Here is a 21,015-nt window from a genome sequence, read left to right on the forward strand (position 1 = left end):
CTGTTTAAAGTCTGTTAAAATTTTTGTAATTTAATACAAAGTGTCTCCTGAACAGCAGTTAACTTTCCATACATCCAAACCAAAACCAAAGTCAGCTTGTTCTTACCTTATCATCAAGCACTGTTAAATTATAAATCAACACTGATCTCCCAGGTATAAATGTAATGTTTCCTCTGGCTGGACTTAAGTCTTCTTCAGCCGAGTTTGGTCCATCTTCTATCTGCAAATAGTTGATTTTTATGATAAAAAATACATAAAACATGCATAAAAATGTGGCACAATAATCAACATACAGTGTGTGACAAGCATAACAAATGACTATTTATTCAATCATCTCCTGAACACAGGCACACACATTCAGTTGTGAAAATCTGCTCTTTTTGGCAGATGGAGTAACTCAGAGTAACTTCTGAAGAAATTTAAGTATTGGTAAAAAAAGAGGAAGACGATTACTTCCATACAGGCCTATGAGGACTCTTTGGTACCTTTTGATGCATTAACTGACTCTTTTAAATAACAGAAAGGATAGTAATTATCTTTTCATTTAATCACTAACATTTCCTAATCAGTTCCAAGGCAGAATAATAGCAGTTACTGGTTTTGTGACCTTTCTATCTTGACTTGTGACTAAGGAAATTACAATTAAAATTGAAACCTAAAAAGAAATAGTAGATCTTGTAAATTTTTTTCAACATATGTATATAAACTGCATTCTGAGATGAACCTGATTAATTGTGCAGATAGCAAAATTTATTGAATGTTAAAACAAGAACTGCAATAAATTACAGAGAGAATCTCATTTTGTACATTATCTATACATATTGTATTTAATACGCAATAACATCATGTACAAATCTTTTGAGATTTTGACATACCTACATTAAACCTTTGATGAAGTATAAGACCAGACAACCTATACAGAAATTTCCATATCAAAAAATTAACTTTCATTTTAAAGAATATAATAGAATCAGAGTTAGATAAAAAAAAATCCCCACCCCACCCCCAGAAAACCAACCCCTCCCATAATAAAGGCAATAACTGTATCCCATTCAAATGAAGTAATCATGGCCTAAATATTCAAGTAATTATTTTGAAAGGTTGAAGTTTCTGGGAATTCAAACTGCAGTCTTAGAGATAGAGAATTTCACTAAATATTGAGCTCTTATTTGAACTTACATATTTGAACTTGGCACAAGCATTAAAGACTCAGGCATTTATTTGAAAATACAGATAAATTTTGAAGAAATAAACAAGAAATTTCTTACACAGTTAATACTCATTGTTTTTTAACAATACTAACTAATGGTGCCTCAGATACCTTCCTAAATGACAGAGAATACTCCAATTTTCTCTAATATATCCTAGTTATTCCTCAAATTAAGCAGTCAAATAATTGCAATATTTTCCATTTGAAAGGTAGTATCCATTTTACGAAACAGAATGAACAACTGAAGTCACAGGTATTTTGTCCATCTTTCACTTTAATAAACACATTGATAAATTACGGCGTCACAGTTTCATTTAACAAAGGTATGAATCCTATTTGATGAACTCACCTCAAAAGTTACAATGACTGTCCCGTAGGTTCCTCTCTCCCTAATTAGAGTGAGAGACACAAATTCATTTCTGCCCTTGGGCTCATTCACTGTGATTAAGGCAGACTAATGAGGAAGAAAAGGGACAGGCAATCAGGCACGGATCCAGTATCACAGCAGAAGGAAGAAACTGTTACCATAGAAATACCAAACTCCCACAGACAAATTAATCCAATCTGCAAACCAGTCCACTATTGGCATACATTTCTTAGCAACCAATTAGTTCAGCTAATACAAAGCTTGAAAGATTTCAGATAAAAAAATTATCATCTTATGCATGTAGAAGTGGGTTTTCCTATCTGGGTTTTCTTAGTAAATTAACATAGTTAATATACGCTAAGCACTGGTATATGAGCACTAGTATTTATAAGAGCTCCTAATCCTGCTAAAAATAGGTTTTCTCCATTAAAAATTCATTTATTAGATAACTAGATAATGGACTCTGTCTCAAACTGTTGTAGCCGAAAAATTTTAAAGAATTACAGCAATTCAGGGAGCAGCATGGCTTAGTACTGTGGTGCTAAAAATTTCTCATATTAAGATTTTTTTCAGGGAAGTCCTCTACAAATTATATTGCCATAATGCTGGCAATAAAGCATAGTCTCTTTCTACTAACACAAACTTTTTATTGTTGCAAATATCCTCCACACCACTAGAGTCACCCATGGTGTTACTCCTCACTTCTTCCACACTGTATTTAGATCTTGACTTATAGATGAGGGGCAGTGGGACTGAACGATTCTTAACAGTTTTATATTTAGATAAGCAAAACAGATATTCAGCCAAGTGTGAGGATCTCAGGTAACATCTCAACACCTAAAAGCATATAGAAATATTAAAGCTGTATATATGTATTAATCACATACATACATATGAATTATCTCTAGAGATGTTTTCAGAGATGTAACACAGAATCAGTTTTCAAGGGATTCAGGTGAATAACTAACCAGCATATTTGACAATTTCAACTTTATGTTTTCTAAGATTTTTACATATACCATATAAAAAGCCATACCATGTTAAAAGAAATTATTCCAAAGGCATTGTCATTTGATAAGATTGTTACAGTGACAGATTTGGGTGAGCCAAGCTTTATCCTTGCAGATGGTTTCTAAAATTAAAAACAAAATAACATAATAAATATGGGGAAAAATAAATATTTTTATTTGACTTTTAAGTGTAAATATTAGTCTACAAAAAATGTACATCTTTTATTATACATATTACAATGAAAATTATTTAAAGCAATAGAATGTACCAAAATAACTACCTCTTACTGAGGAAATACATTCTATACAGTCAACAATAAATGGCTTGAAACAAATTTTGCAAATGATTAAAGATAGTTTGACAATTATTAAAGACACCATAGCAATAGGAAACTAGGTATGAAGCATCTAGCACTGCCAGGAATTCCAAAGTTGTTCTTTTTTCCCTAACATTTGTATAAAACTGAAACTTTGAAGCTATTATACTGGGATACCATCTAAAGGATATACTGGCATATCAGCTATAAGATGCAAGTCTTTACAGCATTGTAAAATTGAGCTACATTTACAAATCAAAGAAGGAAGGGAAAATATGCATTTTCATATTCACTGCAAACAGCCTGAGATGTGTAATAATTGGCAATGAAATACAGAATTTATCTTTACTGAACTGACATCTTACTTAATCATGATCCGTCAGCTAAAAAAAAGTCAATATGAACCCATTTCTTGTAGCATAAATCCTGTGAGACAGAACAATATGAAGAAATACATTGATAAGTATTTATAAAATTGTTTGTTTGGTTTTAGGTAAGCCTTATTGAATCTCTGCTTCTGGAGGACTGAAAGCCATCCTCTTTCTTCTGCTATTTGCATCCTCCAGGCACAGTCTATGCAGCAAAATAGGAATGTAACTCTTCTGCGCTCTTGTGCACCTTCAAGTGTCCACAGCTGAATGCAGTGCTGCTCAGGTGTCAGGCTATGTCTATACAGCACAGCAATATCACACAGAGACAATCACAAAAATGGCAAACCTAAGGGGCAGTAAGCACCATCCTGGTTGGATTCTAGATTTTAGTTCTTACCTGTTAATGCTCACAAACAGTAGGACTACTCTGAAATCTATATAATCTAAATGCCATTCATTTATGTCAGTTTACTCACTGTTTTCTGGGGAACAGATAAATTGAAGAACTGAGACTTACTGGTAGCGTCAAATGAAATGTGAATGTCTCATCAGCCTCTGGAAGATCATCATCACAGACAGATATATACACTGTTCGGTTTGTTTCTGTATCGGGTATAAATGCAGCTGCATATGTGTCAAAAAAGTCTCCTGTGTTTTCTCCATCAATCTGCAACAAGTACGTGATCCAATGTCACTTCCTTCTTCCCCCAATATCTTCTGGACTCATTTGAACAGACTTCATACACTCTTTTTTGCACATAATTCCTCCCACAATTTCCCCTACTGTCATATAGTTCAATTTCTGGATAGAAAGTATATAGATAATAACACCTTGTATTCATGCTGAGTAAACAGGGTGGAGGGGTAATAAGAAAACAACACTTTTTTCAGAACAATTTATGAACTCTTTCCTTGCAACTGGATATCTTTTGCAATAATGCATCACATGAACATGTGTTTTAATGGAAAAGCTATTCCTGTACAGGAAGTACAGATCTGTACACCTTCATAATACTCTACATTAATTAAACTTACCTTAGGATTTAACTGCCCTCTGCCTTCCAGTCTCACTCTTGGCACTGGAAGGAGCCTAAGCATGCATGCAACTTAGATTAAAAATGACTGCCAAAATTGGCAAGATTAAGCATTCTATGTCCTCCATTCATCTCAGTCAACAGAAGAAAATTGCCCTGATAATACTGTACATAAGGTAGTTAGAGGAGTGATTACAAAGGCAGTCATGTCAAAACAGCAAAGGGTCTAGATTAAGTTTATAGCTGGACACTGAGATGAAATGTAGAGAAGCAACTGAACCAGCATGGCTGCCACACCTGAATCATCCTTACAGGCACTAAAGGTTTGAATGAACCATTGTGAAAAAGGCTATTCTTCATCTGAGAACAGTGAAATTAGAAGTTCAGAGAAGAGGAAACAAAGTATGGAAGGTACTTTTGTGGCTTTCACTTATCATTAGCCATACTGGCAATTACTTTTCACATATGAGTTTTTCATCACATTTTTCATCTGAGTTCACACTTCCCAAAAGGTTCTTTGGAAAGATATCAATAGTCACTGAGAATATAACTGCCATAGTTTCTTACCGACACAATCGCTGTGATGTTAGCAGGCTTCCCTGTCCTCTCAATTACAACACGTATAACAGTTGTACTTGTTTCATTGACTACAAATTCTGTTTGTCCACTGAACTTCACTTCTGTTTCTCCAGATGTGAAATAGATGAGTAACATTAAAAGCAAATAAACTAATAAAGAAGCAGAGGGCATCCCTATTAAAAAAAAAAAAAAAAAAAATAAATTGTGACTCTCAAATACTTAAAACATTCATGATTGACCTTACCAATCCAGTTGATCCCCCTCAACTCTTACAATTCTGTGATTATCTTGTCAGTTTCAGAAATTAGATTAAAACATACACAGGTCTTCACTATAACCAAGTCAGATAATGTCATTATCATCTGTATCTAATTCTATTTTCACAATTTTCATCTAGTGATTTTCTAGGCAGTATTTATCAACTTCTTTCAGGTGGAGGAATAATTAACTTATTTTAAGAAAAAAACAATAACCTTACCGCAACTGTTTTCATTTTCAATCAACAAACAGCTAACTTAAAGGTTCACAGTTCTATTTCCACTTTCTTTGCTCTCTAAATTGTCTTTAGAAACACACATGAATTGACAGGAAGGGTGAAGGGTTGGAAATTTGCCATCATCTCATAGACCATCTTCTGGACCATGAAAAGTTCTTACACATTTTCATATATACTTGAGAGTCTTTTCACACTTCTCTTATCTCATGATCCTTTCCTGTTTTCCTGTCACAGAGAAGCACTGTGGAACATTTTAGTGCTATAGCAACTTTTGTACAGCCAGACCTCTATTTTCATTTGTTTCTGCACAATGTCTAGTTTTCTTTTCTGTTAGGATATAACTTAAAACGAATGTGGTTCATTTCTCTTACACCAGAGTCTAGTTATAGGACATAAAATGAAATATTAAGTCCCAGTGAAGTCATCAGGTGTTGATACTATGAAAGATGCACTTTTAAGAGGGTCTGGCATTTTGTAGAGGCTTCTGTTGTACAGTGCTGACTAGAACTGAGAACATGGATGCTGAATGGAGCAGATTTCTTTTAAAAGAATCTAAGCAGTTTTGAAACAAATCAAGAGAACAAAATTGTGCTCTAAACACCAAAACGCATTACAGTGCGGAACTCGAATTAGTTCCTTCATCAACTTCTTTTAATCTGTGGTCACTATTTTATAATATTACTTTTTAAAATTTCTGTACAAAATATACAAACAATATCTGTGTAATTAAAAATATCAATAAAATATCACTTTGCTTAAAATTATACTTCCAAGGGCTATGATTACCAGACAAATCTGGTCAATGGCAGTTGTATAAAATGTGTACACGTTAGATTAAAATTTGCGTATCAAAAACATTTAAGATGAGACATGTTTGCAAAGCACTTGTTCTCATTATTTATGAGTGACAGTTATGAATATTTAGTCATAAATCATCACTGAATCAGCAAACATCATGAGTACATTGAAACATATTTTTGTAAGATGCGTGTCAAATTTGAATCAGAATACACTTGAGGTCCAGCACAGAGTTTGAATGTTTTACGTTTGAAGTCAGGTAGCTTTAACCATGCACTGAACAGAGAATAACATAGCCTTCAGACCACTAAAATCAACACAGCTGCAGAAAGGCTTCAAGACTTTGATTCATTTTACAACAAATTCTGTCTGTGCAAAGATAAATTTTATGTTGTGAAGACTTGAAATAAACTGCTTTCAGGTAAGTTAACAAAAACTATCCACATACATGGCGTATTAACTAAGTATAAGTTGGAAATATAGTCAAGAAAACTACCAATGTCTTTTAGAATTCCTACAAGCAATGAACTGGTGGGTTGACAAAGTTAGCTGATTTTAACTACTTGTAATAATAAATTCACCTAGAACTCCTGAACTTCACAGATAGAACAGGCAAGCAATCAAAGTAAGTGCAAAAAATCAGGAAAAACCATTTGTCTATGAAAACAACTATCCATTTTATCGCCTACTTGAACAGTGTTCTGTTATTTCTGGAAAAAATGTCACATAGTAAAATAATTTTGCTGCATAGTTTCACACTGCTATAAACTTTTACTACCATGAACACAGTCCTTTAAGATATCCATGGCTCTTACTGAGAATTCAGTGTGTAACAGATTGACAGGAACAATGCCTGATTCCCACATATCTATCTACTTAGCAATTCTAGTGCAGAAAAATCTTACAGTGGGAAGTAAACAAAAAAATATATACACTAATCCCCTGGGATTTATGATTTAAAATTATCAGCATTTCCAAATGTATTAATTTGCAAGGTAATTTTTTTCTGGTTTTATGTAGAACTGCTATGATAAAAAAAGAAAAAACATAAACATTCAAGCTGGAAAGAGAACAGTTGTCTAACCTTTGTAAACTCTGGGACAATTACACTGTCTGCAAGATGCAGGCATCATCCATAGTAAACTGAGGAATTTGTTGACCTTTTAGCTTCAGCTGTTACCTTGTCATAGACTTCAAAAATATCTTCCCACGGTACATGCTTCTAGTAAGTAATACTGAAAACATGATCCTTGAAGGCAAGATTACAAAGTTTAGAATTACTTGAATTCTATTACTTCTACTAGAGAGCATTCTAAAACTATAGGATTACTCCTGCGGAACAAGAGAAGTTTCACAATCATACCATCAATTATTTAGCTGGTGTGTATTCCTCCTTGTTATGTTATTTGTACTAAGATTTACTTTGCACAGCCTGCCAGAAGTAGTTTTTACTCTGGTTATAAAAACTCAGCTTTGAAAATTGTGATTATTTTTTTAAAATTGATGTAATATAACAAAAAAAAACTAAATCAAGACTTAGGGAATGCTGAAAATATATTACAGGTCTCAGTATTTTACTTTATTACATATGAACTCACTTTGCACACTAAATTCCTACATAAATTTATATGGTAACACAATTGACTGTATTGAAGTTCAGCAAAAGTCTTTTCAAGATCAGGGATTCCAAGAGGACTCTTCCCCACCTCCACCACGCCATTATACCACTGGTGACTTTAACTGTAATTTTTTTTTAAATTAAGCTGAAACTCTAGTCTTTGTTCACTGCTAAATTTTGGTAAAATATGCATTTGGTGATCAAGTACTCCGCTTCAGCTAAACATTATTGAGTTCAGTTCTCTCCATCCAGGATACCAAGATTTTCTAGTTAAAGTAGAGTAATGAGCCAAAGTCATTGAAATGCTTTTATAACAACAAGGAACAGAATAACATACATCTTCAAAGTATGTACAAGTCAATGGAATAACTATTGTGTTACCATGTTCTGACGAGCCATTTCAAATAATGAATTGCAGTATCAGTGGTAGTTTAAAACAATGCTACATACTGAGGCTTAGATAATGTTTTTAAGAGGCTTATAATAAAAGTTTCTGGCATCAAAACCAAAAGAAAGTACCTCCCAAATAAGAAACTAGACATTTTAATGCTCCCATTCTTCAACCATATAATTAAAAATAAAATTTAAAAAAATGTAACTCAGAATTCTGAGTCATGATCCCTAACTTCTTCTTTTAGTCTGTGTTTTATGGCACTTCTGAAGCATATTTTTGTTTTCCACTAAAATACAGAATCCCAGCATAGTACCCAAGAAAGCATATACTGATTCCACACAGCAATTTCCACAATACTGTCGCATCTTATATGAGGAATACCATTTCAATCTGTTGGCCAGCAGGAGCCAAGGTAGGCTCATGAAACTGGTGTTTCTTGTAACTGCTGAATCGTCAGGATTAGCTTACTTTTCCAAATTAGTGTCTAAAACAAATTTCAGATGAGGCTTTTAAAGTTTATAAAGAATGAGTGGTCTTTTCTGTAGATCTTTACACTGGCTTCTGTGCTTAGTAAATCAAAATACTTAAGAATGAAAAGATCTCCAGGCTGTTTTCATTGAAGGATGAGGGAACCTATAGACTAGTGGAATATGGAGAGATCAAGAAGGGAAATGAAAGGGCTGCTCCAGATTAAAAATCTGAATTTAAAGGAGTATAAAATGCCAGATTGGAAATATAGAATGGCAAAATAAAGGGGAGTTCACTAACAAAGAAGCAGATGGAACAAGGGATTAAGTATCCTCTACCTCAGATTTGTCACTGCTGTTTACAAGAGAAGCAATGAGCCGGTTTTCTGGAACAGCACCTCTCCTACCCAGCAGCTACAACTGGATTACCACTGCCCCTCATCAAACAACTCGCTGTTTATGCCTACAGCCCACAGACACAGAGAAGCACAGTAAGTGTAAAGCCCAGTACACTTTTCACTGCCTGTCCTGTAACTACTCCCAGTGATTACAAATACCCAGCCAAGTAGAACATTAAAAAACTGGCATTCCCAGTACTTTGCATTGAGTACAGCATTACAGCTATCAATGGTTGCCAGAGAGAAATCTATTCACAGCAGAGATGTCAGCACCCAGCAGCATCTTCAGCTGAATACAATAGGAGACAGATACATGTGCTCTTTCATATGTAAAGAGGGGATTCTCTGTAGTACACAGGAACAGCATAGAGCAAGGAGTTTCACAAGGTCATTGCCATTGCGTCACCTGTCCTAGAAACTTATTAAAACCCTGCATATTTTCAGCATTTTTATTTTAGACATTCTCAGACCCATTGACATTTACAACAGTATTGGAGAATAACCTAGGAAAGCAGCAGGGATTATTTAAACTTTGGTTTACTAAATTTCTCCTTTCTATATTGTCAAGATCTGAAATTAAGAGAGAAATTATGAGTTTTAACTTGCCTCCAAGTTCCCACGGCTCACACATATGCAAAGGAGGACACAACAGCTGAGTTTACAAAACCCAGTATATGTGTAGTGGGTGTTACCCAAGCCTGCTCTGTCAGTTTTTCAGTTGTTGTTCCTTTTTCAGTTCGGGCTCTTGTTTAGATGCTGAATAAGTAAGTGTCTCATTGTAGTAAAGACTGGAAAAGAGAGTGTTCCAACGGTACTGTTTCAAAATAATATCCATCTATATCTCTTTTTTGCCTTCAACCTGCTTCAAGGTGAATAAACCACTAAAATTAAAACCATGAAAATTATACTAAGTCACAAGTACTGCTTTGTTTGTGCCCTTGGACCATGCTAATAGTTGCAGAGTCTGTCTCATCAATTTCCATGGGTGTTATCCAGTGTCACTGGATGCCTTTGCTTTCTATTCTTCTCTAAGTTTTTCCCACTTTCTCTTTACTTCAAAGGCATGCCAGGTACTTGCACAAGATTCCCTTTCTTATTACTAACATTGGAAAGCGCTAACCAAAGCACAAATGCAGACTACTAGATGCTGAAAATCCCTTTATCAGCTTTCACTGTCCTGAAGTTTTGGTCTCAGTTGCCTATTTCCCTAATCACTACTGTTGTCTTGATGGAACAGGACTCTAGCACCATCTCAGGTGCTAAAAAGATTTATCAGCATTTGAGGTTAATGACACTGACATCAGTCAATTATTCCTCTGACCTCTTGCTTTTTAACAGTTGCAGTATTTTTAAAAAAATCTTGTTATCTATTACCATATGTATCACTGGGCATGGTGAATATGCTGTAAACTGAATATTCCACATGATAATTCTTGCTCGTTCAACTATCCCCTCCTGAAAAAGGCATGCACCCTTCAACATAGATATCTTAGACTAAAGAAGAAAAGATGCTTAACCTGCCTGCTACTGTATTTATAGTTACTACTCAGAAAGGTACATCTATTATCACAATTAGGAACCAATACGTGAAGCAGTAAATCTGCAAGCTGAGGCCAAGACCAAGGCCTGATGAGAAACACAAATCATCTCATCCTGTTATTAGAGGTCACTCAGGTAAAGAGTTTGCTAAGTCTAGAGTACCCCTTGAAAGTTTTCTGGCAACTTTTCAGTTTCTCGGAAAAATCTGAGTGGATCTAAACTATATCCTTATTTTAAGTTCTAAAGCATGTAATCATCATTGGAGAACCAAATTTTATCTCTTACAGCAGGAAATGCTAAAGGTTTTCTGAAGTAACCACCTGCTCTAATTCTGAGCTGGGAATAAAGGGCAAAACTCTCAAGCAGCGTTTAATCCACTACTTCTGTTTGCTAGCAGCAAGCACAGAGAACACAAATCTTCTACAAACATTTGCAGTAACAATTTGCAGCTCAAACAGAGAACCAGAAAATAATTTTGACTAGGTGTAAGATCCAGATTATTTTTACCCAGAGTACCTCCAGTGATATGACTTGGAGCTATTAAGGTTACTTTAAATTTAGAACAGAGATCAGAGTCTGATGTAAACAAACTTTGGCTGAAATCTGCTAACCAACAATGTTAAGAAATATACCAGTAGGAATCTGAGTTTGCCTAATGCTAAAGACCACTGTTTTCATCTGCAGAATTTCTAATTTATCTCATGCAATTGAAAAGAATCTATCCATATCCATGTCTGACTATACAGCGCAAAAATCAAGATATTATTTTGGAACAGTTCTACTTAGCATACAGTATAAGTTTAAGCAAAAGATAAACATTGTTTTCAGCTCCACACTGCAAATCATTTTCCACCTATATCTTCCTAATGAAAACAGCAGACACCTTTCACTAACAGAAATTATTTTACAGTGTATTCCAGAACCAAGGCCAGCTTTTCACATAGGTATTTTGCACCAAGTAGGGCTTCAGATACTATAAGTATTTATACCCTCTCTCAAATTGTTTTCTGCACCAAAAAACAGGATTAAATAAGAACCAACCAAACAACCAACCAAAAAGAACAATAAAAAACCCTCCAACAACCAAACTCAATGAAAACCAAATGATCCAGCCACTAAGATATCTAGCATTCCCAGCTCATACTTGTAGCAGTAACTTCAGGACTGAGCCTGTCACAGGATCAGGCTCTTAACACATATGGAGCCAGAAATCCAGCTGATGAAGGTCTGCATGCTTCACTGGGAAACACCCATTTATTATACTTCAGTATAGATCTGAAGTTTCACAATAACTTCCATTTGTTTCTCAATTTTGGAGCTTTCTCACATGTCCTCAACACTCTTCCTTAACGTATGTTGAGAACGTGGAAGCCAGGGACAAAACTATCACAAGCTTCAAATACTTAGTACTTGCTGTGAATGAAGCACCATGCCTTGAATGAATAGTATATATCAGAACAAGAATTCACAGGTTTCTGCAGTATAGTAGTTATTTTTTTCACACTTAAAACCAAAAATATAACAATCTGTTTTACAGCAGTGCTTCACACATTATTTTACTGCAAAAAAGCCCCTAAAACTGTAGGGTATAGAACAGTAAACTGAAGCAACATGGTGAGGATGGTATTGTTTCAGGTACAGTGACAGAATTGTTGCTAATCACAGTGGATTCTTACAAGTTAATATACATGTATGAGCCAAACAGAATTTTTAATGTGTTGCCTAAATATTAGCATAATTGCATCAGTGATATTTCTTGAGTTCAAAACAGCATATTAATAAATACATAAATTTAAGATATACATAAAAACAAGGTCACTTTTCATTAGATTGCAGCAAATGATGCTGACTTAATTAAAGATCTGTGTTTTACAAAGTTCCCCCAAAGGCTTCTTTCTGTAGAAGTAAAAATACATTTGAGTAATTTGAGAAGATGATTAGCATGGGGCCCTCACTCTAAGCTACACTGTGAATTAATCTCTTAAATCTGGGCAATCCATTTTTAAATAAAACACATGATAAAGTATTTATGCAGTGAAGAGAACTCTCCGAGCAAAATTTGTTTTGGTTCAAAGACTTCTTACACTACTTTTATCTTATACGGTGCTTTCCCTAGCTTTCTAAACCTTTTAACCTATGTCACAATTTAATAATCACTATTTAATAATTATAATCATTCCCTTATTAACTGGGTATTTCTTTTCATTCTTCTAAGGCACCCTGCAGCTCAAGACAAGGAAATCTCTTTGTTGATTAGTTATTTAAGACCAGCAACAATAACTATGCTGGAAAGAAAGGTGCTTTGAGAGGATTACACAAAGCTAGTTCTCAACAGCACCAAGCCAAAAGCAGCAAATTACAAACCCAAGTACTTCATCGCATGTAACCAAATTGGCTGGTTGAAATGCTAATTGCCTTTCAGCAAAGCTAAAGGCAGACGGGGGACCCTGAGCTTCACAGAATGAGATGCATTTTTTACCCCACTTCTGCACCGTTGTCTTGCTGAGAATTATTCAAAATCTATTCATAAAGGTAGCTCTTTTCATAATCCTTAAAAAATGTGGGAAATTTTTAAAGCTCTTACCAATACCTCAGATCTGTTGGCCTGCCAAACCCATAACAGATGGCTGAATTAAGGCCATGTTAAATCCTTAATGAAGCAAAGCTTGAAACAATTCAGAGCAGTAGCATATTGGACCAGTCCAGGATAAGTGACCAAGGAAGTTTCTTTTGCCATCAGAAAATGACAATCATAAATATTTTCTAATTAATAAGTCTACACAAGATACAAAATTAGATAACTAAACAAAAATATTTTGGTGTATAAAAATATATTGCTATTACATTCTAGAGGAAATTCTGTCCTGCTAAAAAAATCCACAAACACAAAGGGTGTGATGAACATGGAAAGCATCTTCTCTGTTGTTTCATTTTGTCAGAGAAATTTAGCCCTCGAATGTGCCTGTTTCAATAAGTACTGGTGTACTTATCTTAATTGGTTTGGACTTATAAATTACTTCAATACAAGGAATTGAACAACTCTAGTTTTATATTAAATATTCATAAGCCAATCTATGAAACATTTTTTCATATTTTAAGCATATTTCAGAACACACAGTCTGCATATTCTTTCTGCAAACTGCCACAAGTTTTCATGTATATTTTCATATATTTCCCAGTGAGATTATTCACTGAAAAAGTAACGTAAGCAAGTGAGACTTTGCAGAAATTTGTGAAGCCATTTGTGATTTAATAATTTTTTTCCAAGTAAAAACAGTTACAGTAGATCCACTTGGAATAAGACAAATTACATCCAACATTTTCTCCCGTCATTTTTTTCCCCTAGTAAACAGTAATGTAGCTCTTATTAGACATAATTATTGAATTTGTGGAACTATGACAAATGGCTACAGTTGCCAGAAATGGTTCTGTAAGATTCAATTTGATGATTGAGATGTTATATAGCATCTTAATACACATTAAAAGAAGTATGTAAAATACATACTTTTACACATGTAAAAATAGTTATATACATGATCATATCTTTAGAAAGTCAAGGACTAATACCCCATGAGCAAATAATTTCAGCATATTCTTTTTATTTTCTCTTGCATACCTACATTTTTTTGTACTTCTTAGCGAGCAATTAAATTGACTCGATACCAGGAACACTCTGGAAGAGGCTGGCCAAGAAAGAAAAAAATCAGGGAGCAGAGTTATTCAGAAATAAAATTCAGCTACATTGCACGAGATATCTTATCTCAAATAACAGCAAGAGTCAGACATACACTTTTACTGTTTTGATGCTTTCAAAAACACCTTAGGCTAATACATTTCAGATGTAGTTGAGCCAAATTTTAATTTTGCCCTTCTTCAAAGTGTGATGCAAGGACATTCTTTTCCATCAAGTTTTCAATGAAACATTCTACAATGAAAGTTCCGTTAAGCTTACAGACCACTGTTACATACTTTTCAAAACACGATAATTAATAATCAACTCGTCATTACCATGTCTCATTTCTGATCAACTATGGTAGTTGTGTAACAGTATCAAAGGTGATCTGTGAGTCATCAATATTTTTCTCACGTGCTATAAATTGTTTGTACCACATGGATGAGACCCTTGCAGACCTCTGTAGTGGCATTCTTTTTTCATGCTACATACTAAAGGCATATATATTCATAGCTTTTCCAGTAGTTACATTTCAGTCGTCATATTTACATGTTAATTAAAACATGTGTGCAAGCATAAACATTTGTTTTTTAATTCCAAAAGCAAATAAAAACCCTTGGATGACAATAAGCTTAAATAACAAAATTCCATGTGTAGTAGCGATTTTAATAAGAAGTTATGATTTAGACCTGATTCTGAAAATTTCTTTCAAATAAAGCTCACAACTACTTCTAAGGGAAGAATTGCACTGTAGGTTTGAATGTGCAAGGGTCAATCTCACTCACTAGCACCAACAATCTGAAACTCATTCAGCACTATTTTTCAACCTTAAAAATGCTGACAGCACAAATAAACTGCCCAGCACTAGTCCTCATAAAAACAAATATCATTTTTGCCCTTCAATTTTCACGTGACCAGGACACAGACCACACTTACAAGTGCTCCCATTAACAATGTTAATTAATTTGCTCAAATGTAAATTTAGTAAACACCATTGATTTCATCATGTAAAGGCATTAAAATACAGAAGTGTAGTATAAAGCTGCTAAAGCACAAAACTATGCTTTATAAATCAGTAACAACATAAATACCAGTAACAACAACAAATTAAAAATTGTATACTCCTGAAATATGTAATCTTTTACATCATCAAATATTAGGCCATTTAAATTCTAAGCCTATTATGCCACAAAATATTTTATTTCCTCATGAATTTGGTTCTTCTGGGTCTTACCATGCGGAAACACTAAATCTATTTAGTAGGAGAAGCTTGTTTTAGGCTTAAGCAACAGATAAACTAAATATATCACATTCTGTCTTCAGTTATTAAACTACTCTCATGGCAAATTCCCAAAATGCTTAGTACTTAACTGAAAGACTCATTCTAGAAGATGTGTGTAAAGTATTACCAGAAAAAAAGCTCTCCAGCTTCTATATAACGAATAAGATTCTTTAAAATCCCATGTTATTTCACATCTACACTATAAAGCAATTACAGACTTATTAAAAAACAGTGACTGATGTTTGGCAAGCAGTTCCTTATACATCGATCTTAACTTCATCTGGGCTAGCAAGAGTGAATTATGCAATGCCTTACACAGAATCAGCATATTAAAAGCAAAAAGCAAAAGCAGTATTTCTAACGGTAACACTTACATGTCATATTTTAATTATTAACATTTAAAACTAATTCCTTAGCAGATGACGACTTAAAAAAATTCATTCTTTCAACTCACTCTCCTTTGCAATATACAATGTACAGGCAGCTCCTCCACTTCATTTATTTTCACCTAATTTAAACAGTCAATTAATGTTCTGCTCTTTTTTGAGAGTCAAAAATTGTCAGCTATGGCACTTCAGACTGAGTTGCATCCTGATAGGATCCCCTGAGAACAGGATTTTCCATTGGAAAGACTATTGTCTCCACCTGCCTGGCTCTGCAGAGCAGAAAGAGGAGCTGCTGGAACAACAGAAACCTTATCAGACTCTCACCATCCAGCTGCCCCTCACGGGTAAGCAACAGACTCTGCCTGTCGCTGTTAAGCCCTGTCCCTGCGGCAACAGGTGCTGCTGGCAGAACCCTGGGGCTGCACAGGGAACATCTCTGCAGCTGGTACAGGATGCTTCCAAAGCGACTACCACCTCAGAGAGAGAGACAGCAAACCTACCTGGACCCCGGGACATGAACATCCGTGTCTTCTTGGACTCCGCCAGCCGCCTGCACACCCTCTGTCACTCACGCATTATGCATTCCCCACTCCTACTCCTCCCTCTGCTTTGCGCAGTCTGCAGCATTCTCCTCCCTCTCCTGACTCCTGCTGCCTTCCTACTGCTGTGGAGATAAAAGGGGGTGGGATGGAAGAGGACAAAATTTTTTCAAAGCCCAGCAATCATCCCCGCGCTGCTGTAGTTGATATAGAGCGCTCCAGCCGCTGCTTCGCCAATTCTTCCACTTGGCTTGGACTGTGTTGTTGAATTCCTGGGGGCAGCAAAACTGGCAGGTTTTATTACTGGATTATGACAGATTTTGGATTCAAGTTCTCAGCTGCACCAGAACATTCAGCTCATCTTAATTCACAGATGTTCAGTGCTCTGCATGGGGAAACAATGTCCAATCCTAGATCAAGCATTCCAAGTGCAGCCATTTCTCTAATTAATATCAAATTTGTATTTTATGATCACCATCATTCCAAGCAAATCCTGAGCTATGAGAGAGACACAAAGGCAACACTCAGATATAGTTAGTGTTGGCCCCCAAAACTCCCAAATTTTCCCATTTAATGGTAAACAAATATCAAAATTTCTACTTAGCCAATAAAGGATAGAAGGCAGGAATAGAGCACAGAAGTATTAGAGCCAAAAAAGATAGGATCTAGAACACTCTATACCTTCTGATGGCATAGCCTGGTCACTACATCAATACTGTGTTGAGTTATGATAATCATAATTTGGGAATAATGTTAATGAACTGGAAAAGGGAGAGAAGATGCTAGAGAATGAAGTAAGATTAGAAAAACTACTTAGTAAAAGACTCAGACCTCAAGAAGCATTTTGCTTTTAAAAGTGATACTTCAAAGTGGGAAGCATTCCACCTAACAACTGCCACCCAGTCTAATGTAGAATCATAGTAGGATGGGATGAATTACCTCTAATAGGTGCTGATTTCCCTCCTCTCACTAAAGAGGGATCTCAAATGGTTATCCCAGACTACTACCTTTCAGATACTCTATATAGCTACAGAGAAAATTAATGTCAATGACTAAAAATTTGCAGTATAACTTATAAAGGCATGGATGACCTAATATACAGGTGGAAAAGTAGACATTAATCAGAACAAACTTCAGTTATGAGTGGAGGAAACAATCCATTGGGATGATTCACTAAAATTCTATTTTATAAAAAAAATTCAAGTGTACTTTTTTCTTCTAAAAGTCTATGCTGTGCATCTAAAGGGAATTTACATTGTTGTGTTTGATAAGCTGTTTTATGTTTAATCACTCCTTGCACTAGTCTACAGTGGTTTATCTATGAATATATTTTTGATTAATACTCAAACTGCCACAAATATGCATAATCCTGATGTATCAGCTCCAGTTTATCTGTACTGAAAAGAGAGCAAGAAGCAGTCCTTCAAAGGCCAATACCAAAGAAGTCCTTTAAAGGCAGCTGCTGAATTTTACATCAGACAGAACTTAATGTACAAGCATGAGAGATAAGTAGTATGTTTTTCAATACCATACTCTTGTTATTTTCCTATCTAAACCTCAAAATTATTCTATAGTGTTGTTTCAGCTTCTATAACTAATTTCATGCTATCCTTTTGTCGTCCAGTTTCTGCGGGAAGTTTGGCTCCTAGGAACAACTATCTTAAGGGCTGCCTCAATAGTCATCAGTTCTCAATTACAGCAGACCAGAGCATATGTTGCTAGTTACACTGAGCTAGAAAACTAAGGAAGACTGAGAACTCAGACTTGGGCTCACTAATTCACATGGCTATTTTCATGGGGGTCTTTCAACAAAACTGCATTTAGATTCAAAATGACAGTACCTTTTTGTGCTCTCTCTGACTCAATGTGTGGTTCTCCATTTTTTAATCCCTGAAGATTTCCTGATTACTTTTTTTTTCATTTTTATCATACCACTCTAGGGACCTGTGCTTTGTTTTGTTACACGTGAGGATGAGACAGAGTTCCCGTGGGATTTTGCCAGTGACGGTCCTCAAGCAGCTGGAAGGCTATTGCTGATTGACATGGGACACTCCACACACACTTTTAACAACTCAGCATGCAGCCCACACAGCACTCCCACCCCTTACAAATGTCAGGGACAAACAATCAGGCCTGGTATTGGACCTACAGCAGATCTAGCATTGCACAGAACTACGCTTCCAGGTCAGCCTTACTTCTCTTTTCAATAAAAGCAGTAAATAAGGTGTACAAAGTACACCCCTCAATTGTTTGTTTGTTTGGATATCCTTTGTTTTGAATTCATTAAAACTTTGTAAGTTAAAATTGGCTCTGCTGCAAGTAAACCAATTTTGAAAGCACTCGCAATAGAATCAATGGGCTCTAGTTTGTTTGTTTGTTTTGAAATCTTGCCTTTTCCCATTATTGGCATCATCTGAAAGGAAAGACCAGGGAAGAGGGAGTTAGAAGAAACAGCTCCCTGAGAAAGAACTTGAAGGAGCAAGAAGAAAAAACATCCTAACAAAGGGCTTCAGATGTGTGTATTTTCTCTTTATATTTTAGTTTCTGTTAACAAAGATTTTTGTGTTGTATCAATGCCATTTTGTTTTCAGTAGAGGTACTGAAATCTTAATCCGCAAATACTAGAAAGCAAAAATAAATGCTGATAATGAAATTTTTATCCACAAATACCATTAAATTGACATTTGTTTTCACTTGTGACATCCAAGCTTCAGAATTCTGAGCTAAGCACTTATTTGGATGCAAGTATCAAACAAGGAGATTCTGAGAATTTGGAATTTTGGTCCTGCACAGATTTCCACACAGCTCTATCAATCACTTTAGCTGAAGCAGGCTCAATTACCCAGAATTAGGAACACTAAGCACGTGCATAGCTCTTTCATAGATTAATCCTTAATTAAAATACACCAGACAAGTTATTTTTACCTCTTTCCTCTTTATAAATAAATCACTCCGATATGAAACAACACTTCAAAATAGTAACATCTGCCAGACACTGTTCCGATTAGTTTCAGTGTATAGGCAGATACTGAAGCTGATCTTACCTTTTTTCACACAGAGATGATTTTCCTTTAAGAAATTCACTTGAGCTTGGTGGTTGGCTTTTGAGGGATTTTTTAAGTGAATTTTCTTTGAATGATGGTCCATAGTGCTGAGCACTTCTGGAAGACAGACTATATTAGAGATGGCCACAAACAGCTATATTCTTCCCTGTGCATGTGCAGCTGGGTTGATTTTTAATTCTGCTTAGATATTTGTTTTCATGGACAATGTCTAGGATGCGTTCCCCTTGTTCTTTCTTACTACTTCTTCTCAGTGTGATTCACATAGGTCAGCACATCTACCTGGCAGTATTGCAAAAAACAGCAGCCAGAAGTACAGAACATGACCTTAGCAGCATAGTCGTCAGGGAACTATGCTAAAAGTCAGGCTTCAAAAGAGGGCAGAACTGACCAAGACATATCAAAAAGGTGTGTTCATCTCAGAGTCTGACTAGTCTCTACTATCAGGCTTCTGACTTGCTATTCTGTGACAGCTTAGGATCATGTATGGGTTGCCTCTTCTTCAAAATGTGAAATGCGGTTTCTGATCACTTTCTGGTTGTCACCCATCTGCACTCTCTGGAGATTCCTATCCACACATGCCCTGCCAGAAAGATGCACAACCGCTGCCAAGTGTCACCTGGTGCCTCTACAGTAGTACCAGCCACTTGCTCTACTCTCTTTCCTGAACTGTGCCACATCCTTTTGTTAGGCTAGGAATGATTTAATATTAAAATCTGGATTTTACTGCATAGCTTCCTGATGAATTAACAAACACATGCAAGAAAGAGCAAAAGGTACACAAATGCAAACAATACTAATAAACTGAGAAGACTAAATGACAAAATTTGAGTATTATGCTTCTGACTGGGTTGCTTATGCCAGACAGGTTGATGTGGAGATATATGCAAGTAAATTCATGTTTTGATCCTCTATTTTTCAGAGATGTCCAGGATCTAAGAAAAATGAGAATTTCCAAGCAGACTGTGCTCTTTATCAATGAAAAAACATTAATAGTTTATGCTTCCTTTGATCAGCTTGGTAAAGGTTAACCTTTTTATGGTACATCCCGTTACTTGTATACTGACAAAGCATGCTGATGTTAACATTTTAAAAGAGCATTTAACTGAAAAATTTGAAGTATTTCTATTATTAGGAAAAAGTAAATTGTCCCTGGCACCTACTCACGAAAACTTGATATATTCTAACACACATTACAGCAGAAATGCTATCATATAGTCATAACCATTTGATTAATGAACTTAGGCTCTCATTTGACAAGACTTCCACAAAAAGCAAGATGACTTTTTAAAAATGTTAATTTAAATACATTAAAGTGTTAAAAAATGAACAATTAATGAGAAAATAACTGCTTTGTTTCAACTTACTGCATCTCAGATTTGGTTGATCAAGCTCTAGCAGGCCATTTTGACACAAGTTATGTCATTTTGTGTCACTATAATTACACAAGAAGAATGCCATTTCTGAAGGGATGG

The 21,015-nt window shown here is 35.4% G+C and overlaps 1 protein-coding gene across 2 annotated transcripts in view; it reads right to left on the bottom strand.

Moving 5' to 3' along the window:
- The window catches only part of ADGRV1 (adhesion G protein-coupled receptor V1), a 266,144-nt gene extending 248,648 nt beyond the window's left edge, over window positions 1-17,496 (bottom strand). Inside the window, exons 1-7 of one of the 2 annotated variants that reach the window (XM_027671225.1) lie at window positions 17,418-17,496; window positions 16,440-16,603; window positions 4,877-5,061; window positions 3,793-3,942; window positions 2,614-2,709; window positions 1,560-1,664; window positions 107-220 (exon numbers count right to left, since the gene is read on the bottom strand). In XM_027671225.1, the coding sequence (XP_027527026.1) occupies window positions 107-220; window positions 1,560-1,664; window positions 2,614-2,709; window positions 3,793-3,942; window positions 4,877-5,061; window positions 16,440-16,461 (672 nt within the window). In that variant the 5' untranslated portion in view covers window positions 16,462-16,603; window positions 17,418-17,496. Of the gene's footprint in view, window positions 1-106; window positions 221-1,559; window positions 1,665-2,613; window positions 2,710-3,792; window positions 3,943-4,876; window positions 5,062-14,214; window positions 14,277-16,439; window positions 16,604-17,417 lie in introns of those variants that run through there. The other variant, XM_027671226.1, reaches the window with a different exon arrangement.
- Window positions 17,497-21,015: the final 3,519 nt, after the last annotated feature.

This window comes from Neopelma chrysocephalum, unplaced genomic scaffold (genome assembly GCF_003984885.1).
Source record: "Neopelma chrysocephalum unplaced genomic scaffold, ASM398488v2 Primary Assembly neopelma1_97065, whole genome shotgun sequence".
NCBI lineage: Eukaryota > Metazoa > Chordata > Aves > Passeriformes > Pipridae > Neopelma > Neopelma chrysocephalum.